Source organism: Saccostrea cucullata, unplaced genomic scaffold, assembly GCF_032062105.1.
Source record: "Saccostrea cucullata isolate Sc308-1 unplaced genomic scaffold, CSIRO_AGI_Scuc_v1 ctg2648, whole genome shotgun sequence".
NCBI lineage: Eukaryota > Metazoa > Mollusca > Bivalvia > Ostreida > Ostreidae > Saccostrea > Saccostrea cuccullata.
In genome coordinates, this window is record NW_026918146.1 from 102,501 (window position 1) to 122,935 (window position 20,435).

General features: G+C 32.8%; 3 protein-coding genes across 3 annotated transcripts in view; all 3 read right to left on the minus strand.

Moving 5' to 3' along the window:
• The window catches only part of LOC134257383 (hepatic lectin-like), a 2,374-nt gene extending 623 nt beyond the window's left edge, over positions 1-1,751 (minus strand). Inside the window, exons 1-3 of the mRNA XM_062740032.1 lie at positions 1,654-1,751; positions 1,169-1,269; positions 442-535 (exon numbers count right to left, since the gene is read on the minus strand). Coding sequence (XP_062596016.1) covers positions 442-535; positions 1,169-1,269; positions 1,654-1,687 — 229 coding nt within the window. The 5' untranslated portion in view covers positions 1,688-1,751. The remainder of the gene's footprint in view (positions 1-441; positions 536-1,168; positions 1,270-1,653) is intronic.
• A 5,049-nt stretch (positions 1,752-6,800) lies between these two features.
• LOC134257488 (perlucin-like protein) lies at positions 6,801-9,944 on the minus strand. Its single transcript, XM_062740125.1, has 5 exons — positions 9,880-9,944; positions 8,364-8,467; positions 8,060-8,159; positions 7,163-7,394; positions 6,801-6,879 (listed from the first exon to the last, which is right to left on the minus strand). Exons 1-5 carry the CDS (start codon positions 9,914-9,916, stop codon positions 6,840-6,842), a joined length of 513 nt encoding a protein of 170 aa, XP_062596109.1. The 5' UTR covers positions 9,917-9,944; the 3' UTR covers positions 6,801-6,839.
• A 1,306-nt stretch (positions 9,945-11,250) lies between these two features.
• On the minus strand, positions 11,251-14,682 carry LOC134257751 (uncharacterized). The gene is made up of 6 exons (XM_062740377.1): positions 14,573-14,682; positions 13,957-14,048; positions 13,746-13,808; positions 13,432-13,562; positions 12,811-12,958; positions 11,251-11,415 (listed from the first exon to the last, which is right to left on the minus strand). The coding sequence occupies exons 3-6, from the start codon at positions 13,755-13,757 to the stop codon at positions 11,251-11,253; spliced, it is 456 nt and encodes a 151-aa protein (XP_062596361.1). The 5' UTR covers positions 13,758-13,808; positions 13,957-14,048; positions 14,573-14,682.
• Between the last annotated feature and the right edge of the window lie 5,753 nt (positions 14,683-20,435).

Below are 20,435 nucleotides of genomic sequence, written 5' to 3' on the forward strand. Positions count from 1 at the left end.
TTCACAGTCATTATTGTCTAAACTTTTGATTAGGACAGTGATGATGTATAGTTACCAGGCTTAACTAAAACGACACATTTGCCACAATCACGATAATAGACAGAGATTCGTCATAATTACCAGAAGGGGCTCTAATTTTCTTAACTTAATCTCATTTCAGCAAGTAAACCCATGATAAATAGTCACACCAACGACTTAGGACAGTGATAAGATGTTACATCCACGACTTATGTCACTGCTATACAGTCAACCCCACGATTTGAGGCAGTTGTGAGGTGCATCACAAATACTGAGTATGTGAAACAGAATTATTCAATTTCATGCTAATTAATAAGAGAAATTTAAATAGGCACACGTCTAGATCTTAGAGGGCGTCCAATATCATGGTCATGTCGACACATATAATGACAGATAAATTCAGTGATGATTTGTTATACTTACGATGTAATGTGCTGAGGAACATATTGATATAATCTGACTTCTGTTGGTTGTCCACTGTTACAAGGTAACTTCTGTTCATACCGTGACATTTTGCCTGTCAACCAGAAACAAAGTCTCAAATTTCATATTTATGACATCATGATTATAATTTGTTGACCTACTAATATTTACAAATTATTTTTGTTCTGTTATTAAGAGATAGGTGTGTATTTGTATAATAAATTTCCCGGTTTCATCATCCTGACTTGAGCAAGAATTATCATGCTTTTTAAATCATTTTTTTTTCAGAATAGGAAAAAATAAAACACTAAAGTAAACATAAGATTGATTGATTGATTGTTTACTGTTTAACGTCCCTCTCCAGAATATTTCACTGATATGGAGACGTCACCATTGCCGGTGAAGGGCTGCAAATTTAGGCCTATGCTCGGCACTTATGGCCTTTTGAGCAGGGAGGGATTTTTATCGTGCCACACCTGCTGTGACACGGAGCCTCGGTTTATACGGTCTCATCCGAAGGACCGCCCTATTTAGTCGCCTTTTACGACAAGCAGGGAGGTACTGAGGACCTATTCTAACCCGGATGGAGAAAACATAAGATAAGAATAATTGTTTTTGTCTCATGTAAGAACATTTTACGTGGTAGTTATATGTGCTGCTGAGTATAATGCAATGAGTTAAGTGCTTTTAAAAAAAAAAAAAGCAAAAAGATGAGAAATATCCTTACAGCAGCATCTGCCCAGGTGTGTCTATCATGACTAAAGTACAAACATTCTCCATTAAACTCAGCCCAACCCACGCCACAGTCACCGAGACACACGGTCAGTACTGGAACAAAAATATTGAATTACAATGTAATATCAGAAGCCTAACTACATGTAACTCTTCTATGTATTGATAAGGTCGGGGCGAAAAGTCACAAGTATTCACGTAAAGTTCAATCTGTTAATGTGAAATACCAAAAAAGATCAAGCTATGGTCATTCGAGGTTTATTTCACATATTTTTCCGTTTGACAAAATCAAAAAATCTCTAATTCAATTTCCAAAAAAGCTCTATTTCCCTAATTTGTTACTGTGAAAATATTTCATGATCGAGGAAGGGATACGTTATTGAAGGAAAACAAATTACTGAAGAATTGATTCATTAAGTAAGAAATAAATAATGAAAAAAGACTAAATAATGAAGAACAGAATAATTTTTGTTTCCATACCAGAGAGGAGAGTGAGTACGGGAAGAGCCGCCATCTTGTATGTGTGTCGTCTGCTTTACAGAGAGTCCTGCTCGTGCCTTTGTCAGTCTAATCCTTATCTCTGTACTACAGAAAGTACAACTTAACGTGAAAGGGTTTCACTGACTGTTCTAATGATCTAGTTCAGAAACCAGAATTAGTCTACATTAATGTTACACAGGGAATTAAGTATCACATTTATTGTTATTGATAAGGCATTGTTTTGTTATTCATTATTGTTAAATATTCAGTTGACAAACATATAAAATATGACGGAAGTCCCCAACGTGACGCAAAAATCAATCGTATTAATTAAAAATTGCAAAAAAAATGATCTGTTGATATTTCATTATTGTGTTATAATTAAAATGAATACTATCAGAATGTAGAGCAAATGGCTAAAGCCTAAATTATAAATTTGTTTACAAACTCTGATAGTTTGATACAATAAGGGGAGTGTTCGCATTTCACTGAGATTTTGTTTTTAAGATGCATTATTCTCCAGCATTGAACCTTTTTGAAACAACTAAAAAGATGAACAATTTTCAGCATTCACATTAATGATCAAACAGAGCAATTGCCATATATTTGGTTTTTAAAAAATGATGCTGCCGATTCAAATTTTCATTTGTCTTTTTTAAGTCCTCTGAAATAACAAAAAGAGATTTTTTAGGCCGGTAAAGAATCAAACAAAAGTTATGGAAGAAGAATCAAAAAAAAAACAAAAAATTTAAAATCAGAAATTAGATACTGCATTTAGTCAAACAATGAAATAATGGTAACTGGGGAATAAGTCAGAATGAAGGTAATATAAAATGCATGAGATATGTAGAGTGGAGGTAACGAACAGTATTCAATATCAAAATCCATAAAACAATATAATATAGGAGCAGAGCAAACACGGACCTCTAAAACATAAGATAAAGGATCAGGTGCCATGGAGGAGTGACCATCCTCTGCTGACCAGTCACGCCCGCCATGCACCACTTGTCATGATAGGGAAATAAAGAAAAAATCTGTTGACAATACAGTGTATAAATAATGGACTAACAATTAGATTCAAAAATGTCAGTCAGCATTTGACTCGGTGATAATTGTAATTGCTGACAAGGTCATTGTATCGACAAAAAAACTTACAAAATGATGACCTTAAACCACGGCCAGGAACACGTTAAGTTCCAAGACAGTACCGTTGTCAGAAACATTCAAAGTTAAGCACTAAAAATGGCTCGTTGTCATGAAAGTACAGGTAAGGTTATGAAAAAACTGTCCGGTGTCATTACTTTAGAAGACAGGTCGTGAGCAGTGTTTCATTTTTTAAGGTAAATAATTTCAACCAATGTCTGAAATTGCAATGGGGAACAGGACTGACACCCCTTTTGGTGTCGTATGAATTCCAGCTGTTAAAATAAAGTAATAAAAGAGGAGTTTGCGTTGGCGATATTAAACCCTGGTAAAATCAAACGTGGATTTCATCCATTTTCCTTCTCAGATGTTATATTTTTTGTAAATAGAATATTATATATATACCAATTGATGCAGTCAGTATCAAGACATGTTATAAGCATTTACGGGAAAAAAGAAAACAAATTAAAACTGAAATATTTGGTTTATTATAATTTATGTCCGTTGTCATGACAAGATACGAAAATTCAGTCCGTTGTCATCGGTCCGTTGTCGCTACTTTACTGTGCGTATACACTATGAAGGAGGTCGATTTTAATTTTTTTTTTTAATGCTTTGATAAATTTCAAACATTCCTTCAATAAATGGATGAACTAATTGGTCATAAGAAACTAAAAGTATGCTATTTTCTATGTTTCATATAATGTTCAGCTTTTGTTTGTCATACATATGGGCTTCAGCCTTTTTCCTTAAAAAAACTAATTTCAAAGTGAAGGAAGAAAAATGCTCGCTAACTCTCGATTCCTGCCTACATTTTGCACTCATTTTGTTAAATATTAATGGCAATTTGGCCATAAAATCGTTTTTAATAGAAATTATCATACCTATGATAATATTGTTTTTGTCGTTTTTTGTCTATAAAGTATACACCCCCCCCCCCCACTTTGAAACACAAAAAGCTTTGGTTTTAATTTTTTAAAAAAAATAGTCCATATCACCTGTAAAAAATAATTTTTGTTTCCGGGGGGGAGGGGGGGGGGGGTATTTTCCGTTTTGCGTTGATTTCTTTTGTGAAAAACAAAAGTTTTACTAAATTTTTATAGTTACATTGTATCTCTCTTTGTTTTCCCAAATAAGTAATGTTTTATGAAAATTTATATAATAATCTATAAAAAAAATATTAAAAATCCTTCGAATATGTTTACTTTTGAAATGGAAATTACCATTGTTGATTGACAATACGTCGTCGATATATATAAATGTTGAGTTGAAGGCCACAGAAAGTGTTTTCTTCTTTTCACGCATAAGATTTTGCACAAATTTTGCTTCATATGAATACAAAAATAGGTCTGCAAAAAACGGAGTGCAATTTGTATCAATGGGAATTCCAATAGACTGTTGGAAGACATGGTCGCCAAAATCCAATAGATATTGTCAATCAAAAACTCTAGCATCTTTTCATTTAAACTTCAGAGTACTTATGTGTGCAATCAGAAAACGTTTTAACAAAATAATTTTGCAAATGACCAATGACCAAGTAACTAAATTTATCTTCTATACTATTTTAAAGTTCCATAAGGAATAATATTCAAGCTCCAAAACCTGTGGTAATAAAACTGTGGTTTTGCTTGTAAAATTGAAACATAGAGTGAATGACTGTATAGAACAAATTTTAAAAATCTATCAAGGACAATAGGCTATTGGGAAGACAGTTAAATACGGATACAAAGACTGTGTTTCAATGGCAACGATAAAAGTTATTTACATAATAATATTGCTTACAATTATATACTTAATGTCAAACTTTTTCATTGTTTTTCGTAAGCTGTTGGTTGAGTTTTATCATGTAACACCTACCATTAGTGAACACTGAACGTTTTTCAGAACATTTCAGCATTTTAAATGTATTCCTAATGTACCCTTGGTACATTTGGTACTTACTTAAAGAAAGATTCTAAAAAGTTTCTTTACAATATAAGTGGCAACAAGGTGTCATGTGTTTGTGAAAATGGTTTATCCGGCTGTTACCATGGCAACCGAGACACAGCATCGGTGACCATGCGTGGCAACGAATGTAATGCGTAATATGAAACATTTGAACTACAAGGCTAGGGCAGTGACGATTTTTGTCGTAAGACCAAAGAACTTTCAGAAACTTTAAAATCGCCATATTTTTCAAAGTCTAAAACAATAACTCTTATTACAACAATTCCTCACTATATCTAAAAATCTAGACATTTATATATCATAAACAACTGCTTCTTAAATGAAAACACGGAACTTTGAAATTTTCACGTCTTTTGATTGGTCACCAGCAAAACTCACTTTGTCAAAAACAAATCTGATTGTAAACACACGTGCTCTGAAGATGATACCAAAAAAATGCTGGATTTTCGAACTGACAACATTTATGAAATTTTTAGAGACAAATTGCTGGAATTCCAGTGGACACTAACTGTTCTCTTTTCTTAGCTGACCTGTTTTTATATTCCAATGAAGCAGAATTCATTCAAAACCTGCACATAAAGCGAAAAATACTTGCATTGACTTTCAATTTGACATTCTGATAAACGTAGACGATGATTTCTCAATAAACATTTTTTTTTTAATTCGCATATCGACTCGATACATTCCAGTGAACTTGATATAAAGACACCCCAGATCTTGATTCTGCCACATCTATTTCATATTTAGATTTTTACTGACTATTGACAATACATGCCAATTTTAACAAATAAATCATAACAAATGAGATGATTTCCGTCTTCCATTCAACATTCCTTATTAATGTAGTAATACTACTCTTTTACCTACTCATGGTGTTCATGTCTCCCAACTTATTTCCAGCTCAAGAGCTTGTTCGGAGTATCATTTTTTTAAGCGAGTCAATTACTTACTGATTAGTTGATGTTGTAAGGTATTTTTACGGTCTCATTAAAAGTTTGTATTTCATGAATTTTCTGGTTGTTATAATGCCCTTGTTGGTAAATATAACCGATAATTGGGCTTTTTATTAAGCTGAATTGTGTCATACTAACTGTTGGTCCTTTGTTTTTATACTGCATTGACGATGGATAGTTCCGTCAAATGATAAATAAAAAGGGCCCGCGATGATGAGACCGACCAACAGGGAATGCTCACTCATCCTAGTCACCTGATCCCTCGTCTTCAATTTCCAGGAGTCCATGTTTCATGCCCTCTCTATATATTTATTTTTCTAGGCATTTTTGACATTTACTTTGAAAAGGGAGAAAGCCTTAGAGCTCTCTTCACATGCATTCATTTGAATCACTTTTGTAGTGATTCGTGAGCAAATATGTTGAGTTCTTAAATTCCTTAATTTTTTTCTTTAACTGAAAAATGTATGGCAAACATGGAATCAAGAGGAATTGATAAATGCATCAGAGAAGAAAAAAATAAAATAAAAGTATGTACGTCAATTTAAACTTAAATTAAAAAAAATAGACGACTTTCACATTTACAAAAGTTATTCCCCTTTGCGGGGTCAATCCGGGGTCAACCAGCGTAAGACGCTGTTTTCCCTCTATAACCTTACCAACTTTATGGTTTAGTATCCTAGAAATAAAATCTTTATGAATATGCCCATTATGTTTTTCACGTTGCCCCATACTCTGGCAATACAGGTACACAACGATATTGTCCTATAACATTTGAAATTTAAAAATATTAACTGGTAACTTACAAAGGACAAAGAGGGAAAAAATGAGCATTATGCCGAAAAGGGGAGATAACTCTTAGGAATGTGAAATTCGTCCATTACATTTACTCCGAAAATTAGTTATTTTGCAGTATCATCATATTAGATTTATGTTTTTAAAAAATCTTAGGCAATTTTTGAAAAAAAGAAATAATATATACGTCTTTGATGATACAATATTTATTTTGAGGTGAATTTTGACAACAACAAAAATTGCAATATAAAGGGCTTTGTTTTATTTCTAAACCGTGTATACTATTTAAAAATTAAAAGTCAAACACATGTTTTTCAAAACGTTTATGATTCTACAATGACAGCAGACTTTTTATTTTCGCCCTATAATGGTTGAACCTTCGCTGTAAAGTCTGGAAAGAAATTTTAATCAAAGGCATATTTAGATTCTGCTGTTATTCATTTTCATGAACAATATTACTCTGATTTATTATAACAATTTTACTGTCTGTCTGATCATATGGTAATGCGGCAATGAAACTAAACAAATACCAAGACATTCAAAGTCAAAACGAACAATGAAAGGACAATGCGCTAGGAAGAAAGACAGACGATGACCCATGTAGTCAAGAAGTCTGGAAATTTTAGAAATACATTCATTTGGTACAATAAGTTTTAAAAGAGAAAAAAGTTCACCTGAACTGACAAATGTAGTTATGGTGGGTTGTACATCTGGCGTCTTTCCAGTATAAGTCCGTATTATTGTGATCGAATCCGACCAGCATGCAGTTCTCTGAGGAGTTTCCGTTAGGACTCCCCGGGGCCCAGTTCGTGAAGGGGCCGATCTTAAGGTTAGTCTCCTCCCATCTCCACTCTCCCTCCACTCCAAAGTCATTACCTCCCACCCAGAAGTTAGCCATACCTATAGCTAAAAATAAGTCATACTTATAGCTAGAAGTTAGCCATACCTATAGCTAGAAGCTAGAAATACCTATATCTAGAAGTTAGCCATACCTATAGCTAAAAATAGGTCATTTCTATAGCTAGAAGTTAGCCATACCGATAGCTAGAAATAAGTCATTCCTATAGCTAGAAGTTAATCATACCTTATAGCTAGAAGAATAGAACAATTATAACTTGTCAGAAGTTTTGAAAATTATGTCTCTGTTTACCTGATCGATATAGAGGTCTTGTGACGAATATCATTAGTTGCAAGGGAGTCTTTACTCATTATTACCTGATCCCATTACTGGTGTTTTAATTCTGTTCATATTTTACGTAAAAGGATTTTTGGGATTGGTAACTACTCGTTATTTTCACTTTTGTTTATGTATCAAAGACTGTAATGGATGCTACATCCTGAGTACTGTGCGTGTGTACAATATATAAGTATTTCTAAGGTAGATTAAAACAGATACAACATTTGTTTAAGCATAAAAAACACAAACGTAACAATTGTTTCTTTGTAATAATTATACCACGTTACTTCAGTCCCTTTTATAACAAAACAGTAGTAAACTTTTCACTTAGTGAATATTTGAAAACAAAGGTACATGTATCTTTCTAGTTACAATATAGTTCACTTATACTTACAAGGACTGGCTAAAGCATTAGAAATGGTTTTAATTAGGGACATTTTTTCGTAGCTATCAATTGTCACAAGAAGTGAGTGATTGTTCTGCTTGCATTTTCTCTGAAATAAAAACATATTTCATTACACATATAAATGTATTTAAGTTAGCTGACAATGTTCATTTATTGTTTGCATAAAACTTAATTGTGAGAATTTTAGCTTCAAACTAAATAAATTAAATTTTAGAAAATATATTTATCTCGAAATGTTTATTATTTTTATTAATCTGCAACCACATAAAGAGAAGTCTTACAATCCACCTACTGCTGCATCTATCCAGGTCACGTGGTCTTTTGCAAACATCAGACAGTATTCACCTACAAAAGTCCAGCCCCTGGGACAGGAAGTATAAACCCCAACTGCCAACACTGCAGAAATAAAATAGATGAACTCTTACTAACCGGATAGTATGTCTTACTAATTTTTTTAACGACAAGCAGTTATTTTTTTTTTAAGGAATGAAACTTCATTCCTTATAATTTAACTTCAGTGTAGACAATAAGACAATTTTCCTTCAAAAATGGCTTTGATATTGAGCATATTTTGAAATTAACGTCAAGCAGAGTAATACGTTTAAGAACTGCGAACGATAGTATTGTTCTCCCGCCTACCTCCAAGTTAATTACCGGTCACGGTAGCCTAGTGGTAGAGCGTTCGCTTCGTGATCGGGAGGCCCGGGTTCGATTCTCGATCGCGGCGCCGCGTCATACCTAAGACGTAAACATAGGTAGTGACTGTTCCTTCGCCAAGCGCTCGGCACTAGAAGTGAAAGTCACGGGTCTTTCGGATATGACCTTAAAAACGTAGGTCCCGTGTCACGGTAGGCGTTGGCACGATAAAGAACCCTCACTGCTCAATGGCCCTGAGTGCCGAGTATAGGTCTAAATTTGAAGCCCTTCACCGGCATCGGTGACGTCTCCATATGAGTGAAAAATTCTCAAGAGGGACGTTAAACAATATACAATCAATCAATCAATCAATCCAAGTTAATTTTCAAAAGTTATCATATCCGATTCATTTCAAATATTTTTAATAGATAATTATATGGATTTTCATAAAGCATTACTAATTTGGGAAACTTGCGTTTTTCACTATAGAAATCAACGGAAAACGGAAAAAAATTCTAAAACATCCCCCCCCCCCGTGTCACAAAAATTCCTTTTAACAGGTAATTTGGAATGTTATTTCACAAATTCATACCAAAGCTTTTTGTGTGACACGGGAAGGAACATATGTTTATTGACAAAAAACGATAAAAATGCTTATTTTCCACCAATTTAAAAGCGATTTATATCTGAAACATTATATTTTATTGATATATTTATGTTTTATAAATTTGTCTAAAACATTAGAAAAAATATAAAGAACATTTAATCATTTCCAAGACTATTTTAAGATATGGTGATGCTTGAAACTCCGATTTCTATGGAAAATATCGTCTACCCCCCTTTTTTCCAAGAGCTGGAATTATGGATAATTTACTGTTTAGCGCTGGTATTAAGACAATTATTCAACTACCATTGAACTGTTCTTTGTATTAAACTATTAAACAAAGATTTTATGGCCAAATTGCTATTAATATTGAATTAATGGTTCCAAAATGTAGGCGGGAATCGAGAGTTAGCGTGCGTATTTCTTTTCGACGTAACTCATTGTGACGTCAGCAACTTTTGTTATACAATATAAAATATTTTTATCAAATTTCTTGTTACAAGTAAAATTAAATAATAATTATGACAAAGCAATAACATGATCTATTATGAATAAAAAAAATTCCTACCAATAAACAGAACACAGATTTTCACCAGGCCCGCCATTGTTGAAATGTACTCTACGATAACAAAGGTCAGGGACTAACGTTGTTTATCTGTACTTTGGTGTCAAAGACAGGCAAAAATGTAATTGTTGAAATATACCGAATATTAATTCAGTATTAGAAACAAGTTTCAGGACAGATTCACTCAAAAAATTGTAGCTTTATATTACTATGAAAAATCTTTAATATGATAATTACAAGGATATTCGAATATTCTCTCATCATGATGAAACTTTGGTAACTCACTTTGAATTTATCAATAAATTCTTAACACTAATGAAAGTCCATTGGGTGAAAATGGGGAATAATCAAAAATCTTATAAAATGCATCAATTTTATCAGGTTATAGAAAATTTTGAGAACCTGGGGTCAAAAAATTGATTCGTGTTATTATTAGAGGCGTGAAAAGTTAACAAGAAGAAGTGTCCCTTGTCAACCCGCTGTGGGACCTTCGTATACTGAGATACTCTTTTTATATTAAAAAGAGCATTAAGTGGTTAATTCTGAATAAAAGTATATGCCTTACAACTGTTGGGGAAATGCCGGCTTTGAAAAAAAAATAATAGAACACCCTGTAGGATTAAATTCTTTCATTGGCCAGTAATGGGTTCATTTACTCAGAAGAAATCAGCTGAGAGTTATAAAGGCTTTATCGAGTCACTGTTGGTGGTTACTTTATGAATAGGGAAAGTTGACAATGGAAAATCTGATGTCGTATCATTTCAATGTTTTGTTGGACAGTACTGTATTTACTCAGTAAATCTTCCAAATCTGAACAAATAGCAGATTCTTCATTGAATTCATTTTTTCCTAATTTCGATATATCGAGTCGACATAAGACATAATACTGTCTTATTTGCCAGATTTAAGTTACATGAAAGACAGGAATAACATTTTCTGGATGCACGTTTTATTGAAAACTTAAAAACGCTCAAACATTAAAACACAAAAAATACTGATACAAATTGCGCAAGCTACAACTTCACTGAGCCGACCCCAGTCTGCAGAACGTCCTTGAATGAACACATTTGGCAAGTAAATGTTACAAGCGTCGCCAGCTCTGAAATACTGTCGACATATTTTCAGTTGACGACCTTTTAAAAAAATATATATGCCTCTTCAAACCTCCATCCTCTGTATATGATACAACACATCCAATACCTGGTGCATGCATGGTTCATTTGTGTTGACGGTTTTCATTTCTAAATCACATATACTATGGATTTTGCGCGCTGTTCATCTTCCATCTTTTGTATAGAAATACTACGCTTATCTTGTAATGGGAGCACATTCTTTGTAACTTTGTTCTTTCATTTGTTTTGATGATTTTCATTTTTACTCCACATTTAGTGAAGTTTTTGCGCGTTCTTCGGCTTTCGTCTGTTGTATAGAAACATTATGGTTATCTTGTAAGGTGAACACATTCTTTGTAACTTTGTTCTTTGAGGTTTTCTCGCCATCCTCTTCATCGTCATCTAATACTCCTGGAATATCCACTATCTATCAGAAAATTTAATATGAATCATTTCAAATGCTCGTACATAAAAATTTTAACCAATTGGATATCATAACTCCTAGATATATACTCTTTTGAACAATAAAAATTCAGATATATAGTAATTTTGATTATATATATATAACAGATAATGATATAAATATTTTAAAAAACAAACTTGATAGACTTATACTAGGGAAGTATCAAGCTTTGTTATGTGTACCTCCTGAGACTTGATAGCACTGAATGACATGGTGTTTCCTTTTTAGTCTACGTGATTGTATATTCATTTTCAGCAAAATTTATTCAGAAAATTTTCAGTATGAAAAGACGTACGAAGAAAATGTTTGCCCTGGCATTCAACTAAACATTCAGAAAAACAACGGCATTGACGATAGTGAATTTATTTATAACCCACTATCATCTGCTTATGGTGTTTTGTTCTCTGAACTTGATGCTCACTTTTAAAGAGCATTCTCTGCGTTCAATTTTGAAAATGAGACAGGCTACTCACCGATATGTTGATGTTCCAGGGATTTCCACAACCTTGGTTAAGGTCAGCATTTCTAAAATCTTTGGTGTTAATAGTGGTCTTATAGTTACCTTTTAATTAGTCGTTTTTATGGCTGGCTTAATTTGCAGCAATTGTTGACTTATAATTTTGTACTGAGCGCTAATATTATACTTCTAATTATTTCATGAATTAATTGTTTCTGTACCACATTTAGCAATGAATCTTTCGCCTACTTTACCAATACATGGGGCTCCTGGTGGTGATGCATTAATCTCCTAGGCACTGTATCCCACCTCTGGAATTTCCGAGGGTCTATGTTTATGTCCTGGGCCCGCCGTCATAAAACTTTGAGAATTCTCAAGAGAAAATCTCAATTCAAGTCTTGAGAATTACTCAGCTGAGAAACTGAGAATAAAACAGAGTTTAAAGAAATTTTTATTTTTCTCAACTTTTTTATGAAGGCCGCTGAGTCTGAGAATTTTGGATTTGAGAAAATTCTCAGACTTGAGAGCATTCTCAGACTTAAGTATGTTTTTAACGGCGGGCCCTGTTCACAGATTTGTATTGTTTGATCTTTTTTAGATCGATCCCTGTTCGTTATCTTTTTCCACTACACTTTCTGTCCTCGTATGCTTCGCAAATTTCACGGTAATGTTTGGCCTATAGTTTTTAAAAATTACTTTATTAAATTTTTTGAGATAAAACCAAACTAATCAATTAAATTCGTACTTTTTCGACTATCTTTCTGTTTTAATGCAGTAGTTATAACTACCGTCTTGGTAAAACATAACCGGTACTTATCTCGCCACTGAAGCACTTCCTGATGCTGAATTTCAACTAGTACTTCTTATTCTACGAGCCACTGACTCATTATGTTCAAACCTACCTCGTCACTGCAGCACATGCGCTTTGCATCCCACACGCTCTCCACTAGACAGAGAAGCATACAGCTGAGGTATGTTACAATGATGATGAAGATAATGACATGGAGGCGATACAACCTGTCACAATCCACAACCATCTCTGTCCCATCCCTGTAAAATAAAAAAAAATTAACAAAATAGAGATGATCTGTTGAATAAAGAATCAAAATAACAAAACAGAGGCGATACAACGTTTCACAATCCATCACCATTTCTGTCCCATCCCTAACAGATAAAGAATTGAAATAATAACTGCTCCGTGTCCAGACCAAAATAAATAAAATAGTTCCGAATCCTTTGCTCTGTTAGAACATTCACTTGATTATCTGGTGAATTCTACAGTTATCATGATTATATGTACATACATGAATACAAAATTCAAATACTGTAAAAATTCACATACATGTACTCGTTGGATAGGATTACTTACAAATCAATGAAATTATGAATGCCAAAAAAAAACTTTTTTAGATGACAAACAAACAAATTTTATAATATAATTTGTGCTTTTACAGCAAATAATGAAAAAAAAAGATAGCATATATTATAATTTTTTTAATCATAGAAATCTGTTTTCTGATTACCTGCAGTCACACACTGTCCCGTTAAGGTAGCAGCTCTCCATGTCATAAGTCCTTACGTTGTTGGAGATCGCCATAAATGACGTCATAGAGATCAAAAGAGTGAGTACCAGAAAGGCGGCGTGAATGTTTAACTGAAAAATAGAAGGAACAAAAATAAAAATAACTTGGTAATACACTCTGAGGTCTTCAAGTATTTTTTTTCAGGTCTAGTATTTTGATATTGTTTTACTTGGATTTCCCATGCAAGGTCGATGAGGCTTGAAAAAGCAACTTTAAATTCATGTACATTGTATAATTATGTATTTTCCACTTACCAGCCATTTCATGGCATCCCTATAAATAGCTAAAATTACTCCGAGGAAACCAGATATCGCAAACTGAAAATAGAAAAAAAACAAAGAAGATTGACCTGGTGAAAGATGTAGGTGTCCCTATGACATCCACACTCAAGGTTAAACGGAGGTGAAGCCGTCTCTTGTCAATTACCATCAAGTTGTTAAAAGAAATGAAGTGTTTTAGGCTTACCACGACGATCGGGAAGATGAAGACCTGGCCGTTAGTGTCTGGAAATACGGGCTCTGACAAGCCCGTGGTGGCAAGAATCGTTATAATTAAATCTAAAATTAATTAGTACTAATTAGGACACCAAGTCAGCAATACCCTTTGTAAAATTAAATTATACGTATTATATTATGTATACGTATGTATACAAACATAAATTCTATTCAAAGTAATATATATGGAGATAAGAACAGTACATGTATTCAAATTGAAAAGTCAGTCTGACTAAAGCCAGCCCCTACTATTTTACGTCGTTCGTAGGAGGTGAAATAGTAGGGGCTGACTTTAGTCAGACTGACTGAAAAGTCCATTAAACAATACACAATTGAGCAGAGCAAACACGGACATATGCAAGTTGAAATAATTTATTATATACGTGTCATTTATAAGAAAAAAATAATCAGGGGAATAAAAAATAAATATCAAATTCATTATTCTAAAAGAAAATTTCTTTGATAAAATTAACTTGAAGACATGGAACAATTCTCTCTCTCTCTCTCTCTCTCTCTCTCTCTCTCTCTCTCTCTCTCTCTCTCTCTCTCTCTCTCTCTCTCTCTCTCTCTCTCTCTCTCTGACTTACCCCCTGTTAACAGCTACCCAGAGAGAAGTCCGGAGATCAGCTTCTCACGGTGCCTTCTGATAAACTCACGCATCGTTATACGACCATTCCTTCATCTTCGTCAACTTTTCATAAATGTACAGGCCTTGATTTCGTAATGAGTTTTTCATTGTCGTTTCAAAATTCGCCGATCAAATAACAATGTCGTTTTTAAAATCAAGGGTCTGAATGCATACATTGAAACAGCTGACGGAATCTGAATAGGTCTTCATAAAGTGGAACCAACAAGCATTCATATTAAAAAGTTTCAAGGTGCTGGGGTATACGGAGTGTTTGCCCTATGTGTGGATAAAATGTCCTAAGTGAAGTTGATTTAATGTTTGTTTTTATACGATGACCGGAAGGTCGCCCAGCGCTTGTAGAAGTTTTGATAGTTTAAACTTTTGTTATTTTTATTTAAGGCCTTTAAATTCAGCTGATCGCTCAATTGATATACGCAGGAGTGAATGGATTTGTTTTTATATCTTTAAAAGTTTTAATGTATACAGTCTCATTCTACATAATTATCTTCGATTTAAATACATTAGATTTAATAACAATATGCCTTATCTTTTTATAAAGGTTGTAAAATAAATTACTAAAGCAGAGGGATTTATTTTTAATTGTACACATCTATGAACTAGTACATCTATTTTAAATTGGGGCACGTACAATTACACGCAATCCTTTGCCTTATCCTAAAATTAAGTGAAACATTATATTTCATATATTCATTATTTATTCATCTCTCTTTATTTTTTTTAAATCTCTATATATATTTTTAATAATTCTTTATTAGAAAATCCTATTATTCAAGAATGTCTTTTTTACAACAAAATGACAAAAAAGTCTTTTTCCCTGAACTACTCATGGTACGCAGACAGCTCCAATCATCTCTCTTCACATTATTAAATCCATCCCATCAGATATCGTTCACTTATAAAGCACGCTTTACTAACAATGTGTATCAAAATTCCACAGGATTGATTAGAAACCTTATTTTCTTTATATGTTCAATTCAAAATTTCAGGACTCTAGATTAATAAGACAGTTCTTGTGACATAACTTAACAAATAATAAGCTAGTACGGTAGTAAGGATGCTTTTAGGAAGACTCCGGCCCGGGCTGCATTATGCCCCTTCCCCCAAAACAGAACGCCGCGTCAAGGGAGGGAGTCCAGGCGTGAAAGCTGAAATTATACTATATTTAGGAGAGTGTTCGTTGGGAAATATGGGAAAAAACTTATTGATGTATGCAAACATTGTAATATTTTTATTCTCAATGGTAGATCCAAAGGTGACCCAAATGGTGAATTTACTTGTAAACAATCTAGTGTTGTAGACTATTGTATTTCAAATTTGGAGTTTCTAAGATATGTTTCTGATTTTAAAATATTAACATTTTCTACTTTATTATCTGATGTTCACAATCCTATAGAAGTGTCATTAGCCTTTGAAAAAGAAAATTATTCGAAATCAAATAATCAGCAAAAACAAATACACGAAATCGCTAAAAAATGGATCCCTGAGAAGCAAGAAACATTTCATAACACTATAAAAGACAAAGTAAATGCAATCACACTACTAGAAAACGAAATCAGAAACACAGCAGCAGGAAACGTCACATCGGATTTTATAGATGATGTTGTTGAACGAATTAGTGACATATTGGTATCAAGTGCTAAAGAGACTTTTGGTAAGAAAATAATTAATACAAATTCAAGTAAGAAAAAAATTCAATTTAAGAAACCTTGGTTCACAAATGATTGTAAAAATGCTCGACAAAACTTTAGAAAAGCAAGAAGGTTGTATAAAAAATTTGGAGGGGAAATTTTTAAAGCTGACTTGTATGGAAAAGAAAAAATATATAGGAAAAAATTAAATAATGCTAACACTAAACATCGAGTAGAAATTAAAAAGAAACTTGCTAATTTAAGAACAAAAAACCCTAAAGAATATTGGAAAATCCTGAACACAAACTGTAATAAGAAAAGATGTAATGCTGATTTGAATGACCTTTTTACATTTTATAAAGAATGCTGTAATGAAAATTATAATGAACAAGATTCAGAGTCCACAGTACTTACACAAGAAGAGCTTGATATGTTGGCTGATGTTCAGCTCAATCATGAAATTAACAAACAAATAACACATGACGAAGTCCGCAACAGTATTAATATGTTGAAAAATAACAAGGCCTGTGGCGAAGATAGAATCTTTAATGAATATCTTAAAAATACAAGTGACTACATGTTGAATTTATACACTGAACTGTTCAATAAAATTTTCGACTCAGGTGTAATGCCCACTCAGTGGGCCTGTGGAAATATAATCCCAATATACAAAAATAAAGGAGACAATACTGATCCTAAAAATTATAGACCTATTACACTGCTGAGTTGTCTAGGAAAGTTATTTACTGCAATTATTAATGAAAGATTAAACTCATATGCTGATAATATACAACTCATTTTGGAAAATCAAGCAGGTTTTCGCAGAGGTATGGGTACAACAGACCATATTTTTTCATTATACTCTCTTATAGAACTTTTCAAAAGACACAAAATGAAACTGTACTGTGCATTTATTGATTTTGAGAAAGCATTTGATTCAGTTTGGCACATTGGTTTATGGAATAAAGTTTTACAAAATAATATTGATGGAAAATGTTTTAAGATTATAACCAACATGTATAAAGATATAAAATCAAAAGTAGTAGTGAATGGAATAAGTTCAGAAATGTTTGAATGTAATATAGGAGTTCGACAAGGGGAGAATTTGTCACCATTTTTATTTTCATTGTACTTGAATGACCTTGAGGATTTTTTATCCGGAAACAAGGCTAAAGGTTTATCTTGTTTGTCAGAAAAACTCATGAGAGAACTAAATCTCTACTTACAGCTTTTTGTATTATTATATTCTGATGATACTATTTTGTTATCTGAAAACCCAGATGATTTTCAATACATGCTTAATACTTTTTCTAAATATTGCAAGAAATGGCATCTTAAGGTTAATAGTAAGAAAACAAAAGTCGTAATATTTGGTAAAGGGAAAAATAATGTCCCTTTTACATTTGAAGGCTCCAAGCTTGATATAGTTGATAACTTTAAATATTTGGGTGTTACATTTTGTAAAAGTAATTCTTTTAATTTAAATACTAAAGAATTATATGATAAAGCTACTAAAGCTATGTATGGTGTTATTGGTAGATGTAGAAAACATAACTTATCAATTGATTGTAAATTAGACATGTTTGATAAAATTGTCAAACCAATACTCTTATATGGGTGCGAAATATGGGGTTTTCACAATACTAAACTGATAGAGAAATTACACCTAAAATTTTGTAAACATATTCTGAGCCTGAAAACATCAACACCAAACTTTATGGTGTATGGAGAACTTGGTAGACACCCTTTATTAATTGATATCAAAGTTAGAATGATCTCATTTTGGGGTAAACTCATTAATGCTCAGTGCTCTAAATTATCAGCAAAGCTTTTATGTGCATTGAAATTATATAAGAATCCATGGTGTGACTTTGTACAGAAAATTTTAAATGAATGTGGATTGACTTATGTCTGGTATGAAAATTCAATTAATATATCTTGGCTTAAAAATAAAGTATATACCATTCTTTTAGATCAGTTTAAACAAACATGGTTAAGTGAAGTGCAAACTTCCCCTAAAGGTTTGAACTATAGAATCTTTAAAAAATCATTAATTTTTGAAGACTATTTGTTGAATTTGCCTCCAAAACAATCCAAGAAATATTGTTTATTTAGAACTGGGAATACAAAATTACCAATTGAAACTGGTAGATGGTTTAACATCCCTAGAGAAAACAGAACCTGTAAATTATGTAATAGCAGTGATATTGGGGATGAATTTCACTACTTATTTAAATGCACTGATGTGTCTATAAAGAACTCAAGAGTCATGTATTTGTCAAAATATTTTTATTCGAATCCAAATATTTTGAAATTTGAAATGCTTTTTAATGTAACCAATACTTATCAACTCTGCAAGATTTGTAAATTGTTAAACATTATAATTGAGAGAGTTAGCTCTCTTGGTTGATATTACTCTGTTATCCTTTCTTCATGCATGTAATATTTCATGTTCACTGTTCTGTATATATCTTCTCTTCACTGTTTTGTCAGTTATGAGAATAAAATAAAGTTCAAGTTCAAAGTTGGAGTCCAAAAATTTTTGTGTTAATTGGAGTCCAAAAATTTTTGATGCTGCTTGAAAAAAAAAACGATTTCATTATCTTTAAATAATGAAATATATGAAATATGAATAATGAATTATATAATTTCTTGAATAATTGCATTCTTTCCTAATCATTCATGAATTACGATTTTTTTTTAAATAATAATGTTGTTGCTTCGTATATACAAACATACGTAATAGCTACGCAACTTTTGGTGTGTATGGATATGTATTATTTTTTTTTTTGGGGGGGGGGGTTGTTATTCAAGACCAAATACATGAGGAGGAATACTACAGTATAGAAAATTAGATAGATAAGACAGTTATCTCATTCTTGTTAGATGAATATGACGTGCATGTGCTAACGTTTTATGCCCCCAGATCGATAGATCCAGGGCGTATTTTGTTTTTGTCTTGTCTGTTTGTCTATTTATCTGTTTGTCTGTCTATCTGTTGTCAACTTTAACCTTCTCCATAACTTTTGAACCATAAGAGATAGAGACTTCATATTTGGTATGCATACTCCACTAATAAACTCCTTTCAAATGACATCAAGGTCAGTGACCTTTTGACCTTGACTGTGACCTATATGCTAAAATAGCTTTTTCCACTGTTTGTCATAACTTTTGAACCTTAGGAGATAAAGACTTCATATTTGGTATACATATTCCTCTAATAAAGTCCTTCCAAATGACGTCAAGGTCAATGATCTTGTGACCTTGACTGTGACCTATATGCTAAAAATAGTTTTTTCCACTTTTTGCCATAACTTTTGAACCATAGGAGATAGGGAATTCATATTTGGTATGCATACTCCACCAATTAAGTTCTTTCAAACGACACCAAGGTCAATGACCTTGTGACCTTGACTGTGACCAATATACTAAAAATAGATTTTTCGAACTTTGTTGCCGCCGGGCGCAGTGTGTTTCACAGACACATCTTGTTTCTCATATAATTAAGATTTGTATATTTTTGTTCACTTTCCGTTCCTCTATCCATGATGTACATGTAGTCAACAGACATCACACAATATCTTATTAAACCATCACTAATATAAGCCCATAAATCGTGAAATTGCCCTGTTTTTATTATCAATATTGTTTTCAGTGTATTCATTTTATAATCCTAAAGCGTCAACCTCCGCTGAATATTAGTTACATATTAGCATTATTGACTGATGTGGTGAGATCCTGTTACCTGGCGATCGTGTTACCTAGCACGTGCACCTCGTGCGGGGGTCCACCTTCCGTACCTGCGACAGGTGAACTAAAATAACAAGTCAGTCGTAACAGCTGACTTCTCTGTACACGTGTCACCAGTTAAAACTTTTAAATTATTTTTTTCTGACTTAAAAGGATTGGATATATGTAATAGCATTCAGACTTTTAAATGTGAGTAATTTTAACCTAAAACCAATTTTTTTTACAACATCTTTCATTGCTTATTATAAATTATGCGATAGAAAATATTCTTTATGTATACGGTTGTGTCCCATATTTTATAAATTTTTCCTGCCAGGAATTGTCGTTAGATTTGTGCCCCCCCCTACCTCAATTGATAAATTGCTACATGTACCTGTTTTCTTGGGTATATTGAATATTTTACATAAAGTATAAACATAGACC

Coding starts and splice junctions, on each gene's coding strand:
- LOC134257488 (XM_062740125.1), bottom strand. CDS start 9,916: ATGGCGGGCCTGGTGAAAATCTGTGTTCTGTTTATTG. Junction 8,468..9,879: donor AATCTGTGTTCTGTTTATTG/GTAGGAATTTTT, acceptor TTATTTCTGCAG/TGTTGGCAGTTGGGGTTTAT. Junction 8,160..8,363: donor TGACCTGGATAGATGCAGCA/GTAGGTGGATTG, acceptor TTTTTATTTCAG/AGAAAATGCAAGCAGAACAA.
- LOC134257751 (XM_062740377.1), bottom strand. Junction 12,959..13,431: donor GGGACAGTGTGTGACTGCAG/GTAATCAGAAAA, acceptor TTTATTTTACAG/GGATGGGACAGAGATGGTTG. Junction 11,416..12,810: donor GCATGTGCTGCAGTGACGAG/GTAGGTTTGAAC, acceptor ATTTTCTGATAG/ATAGTGGATATTCCAGGAGT.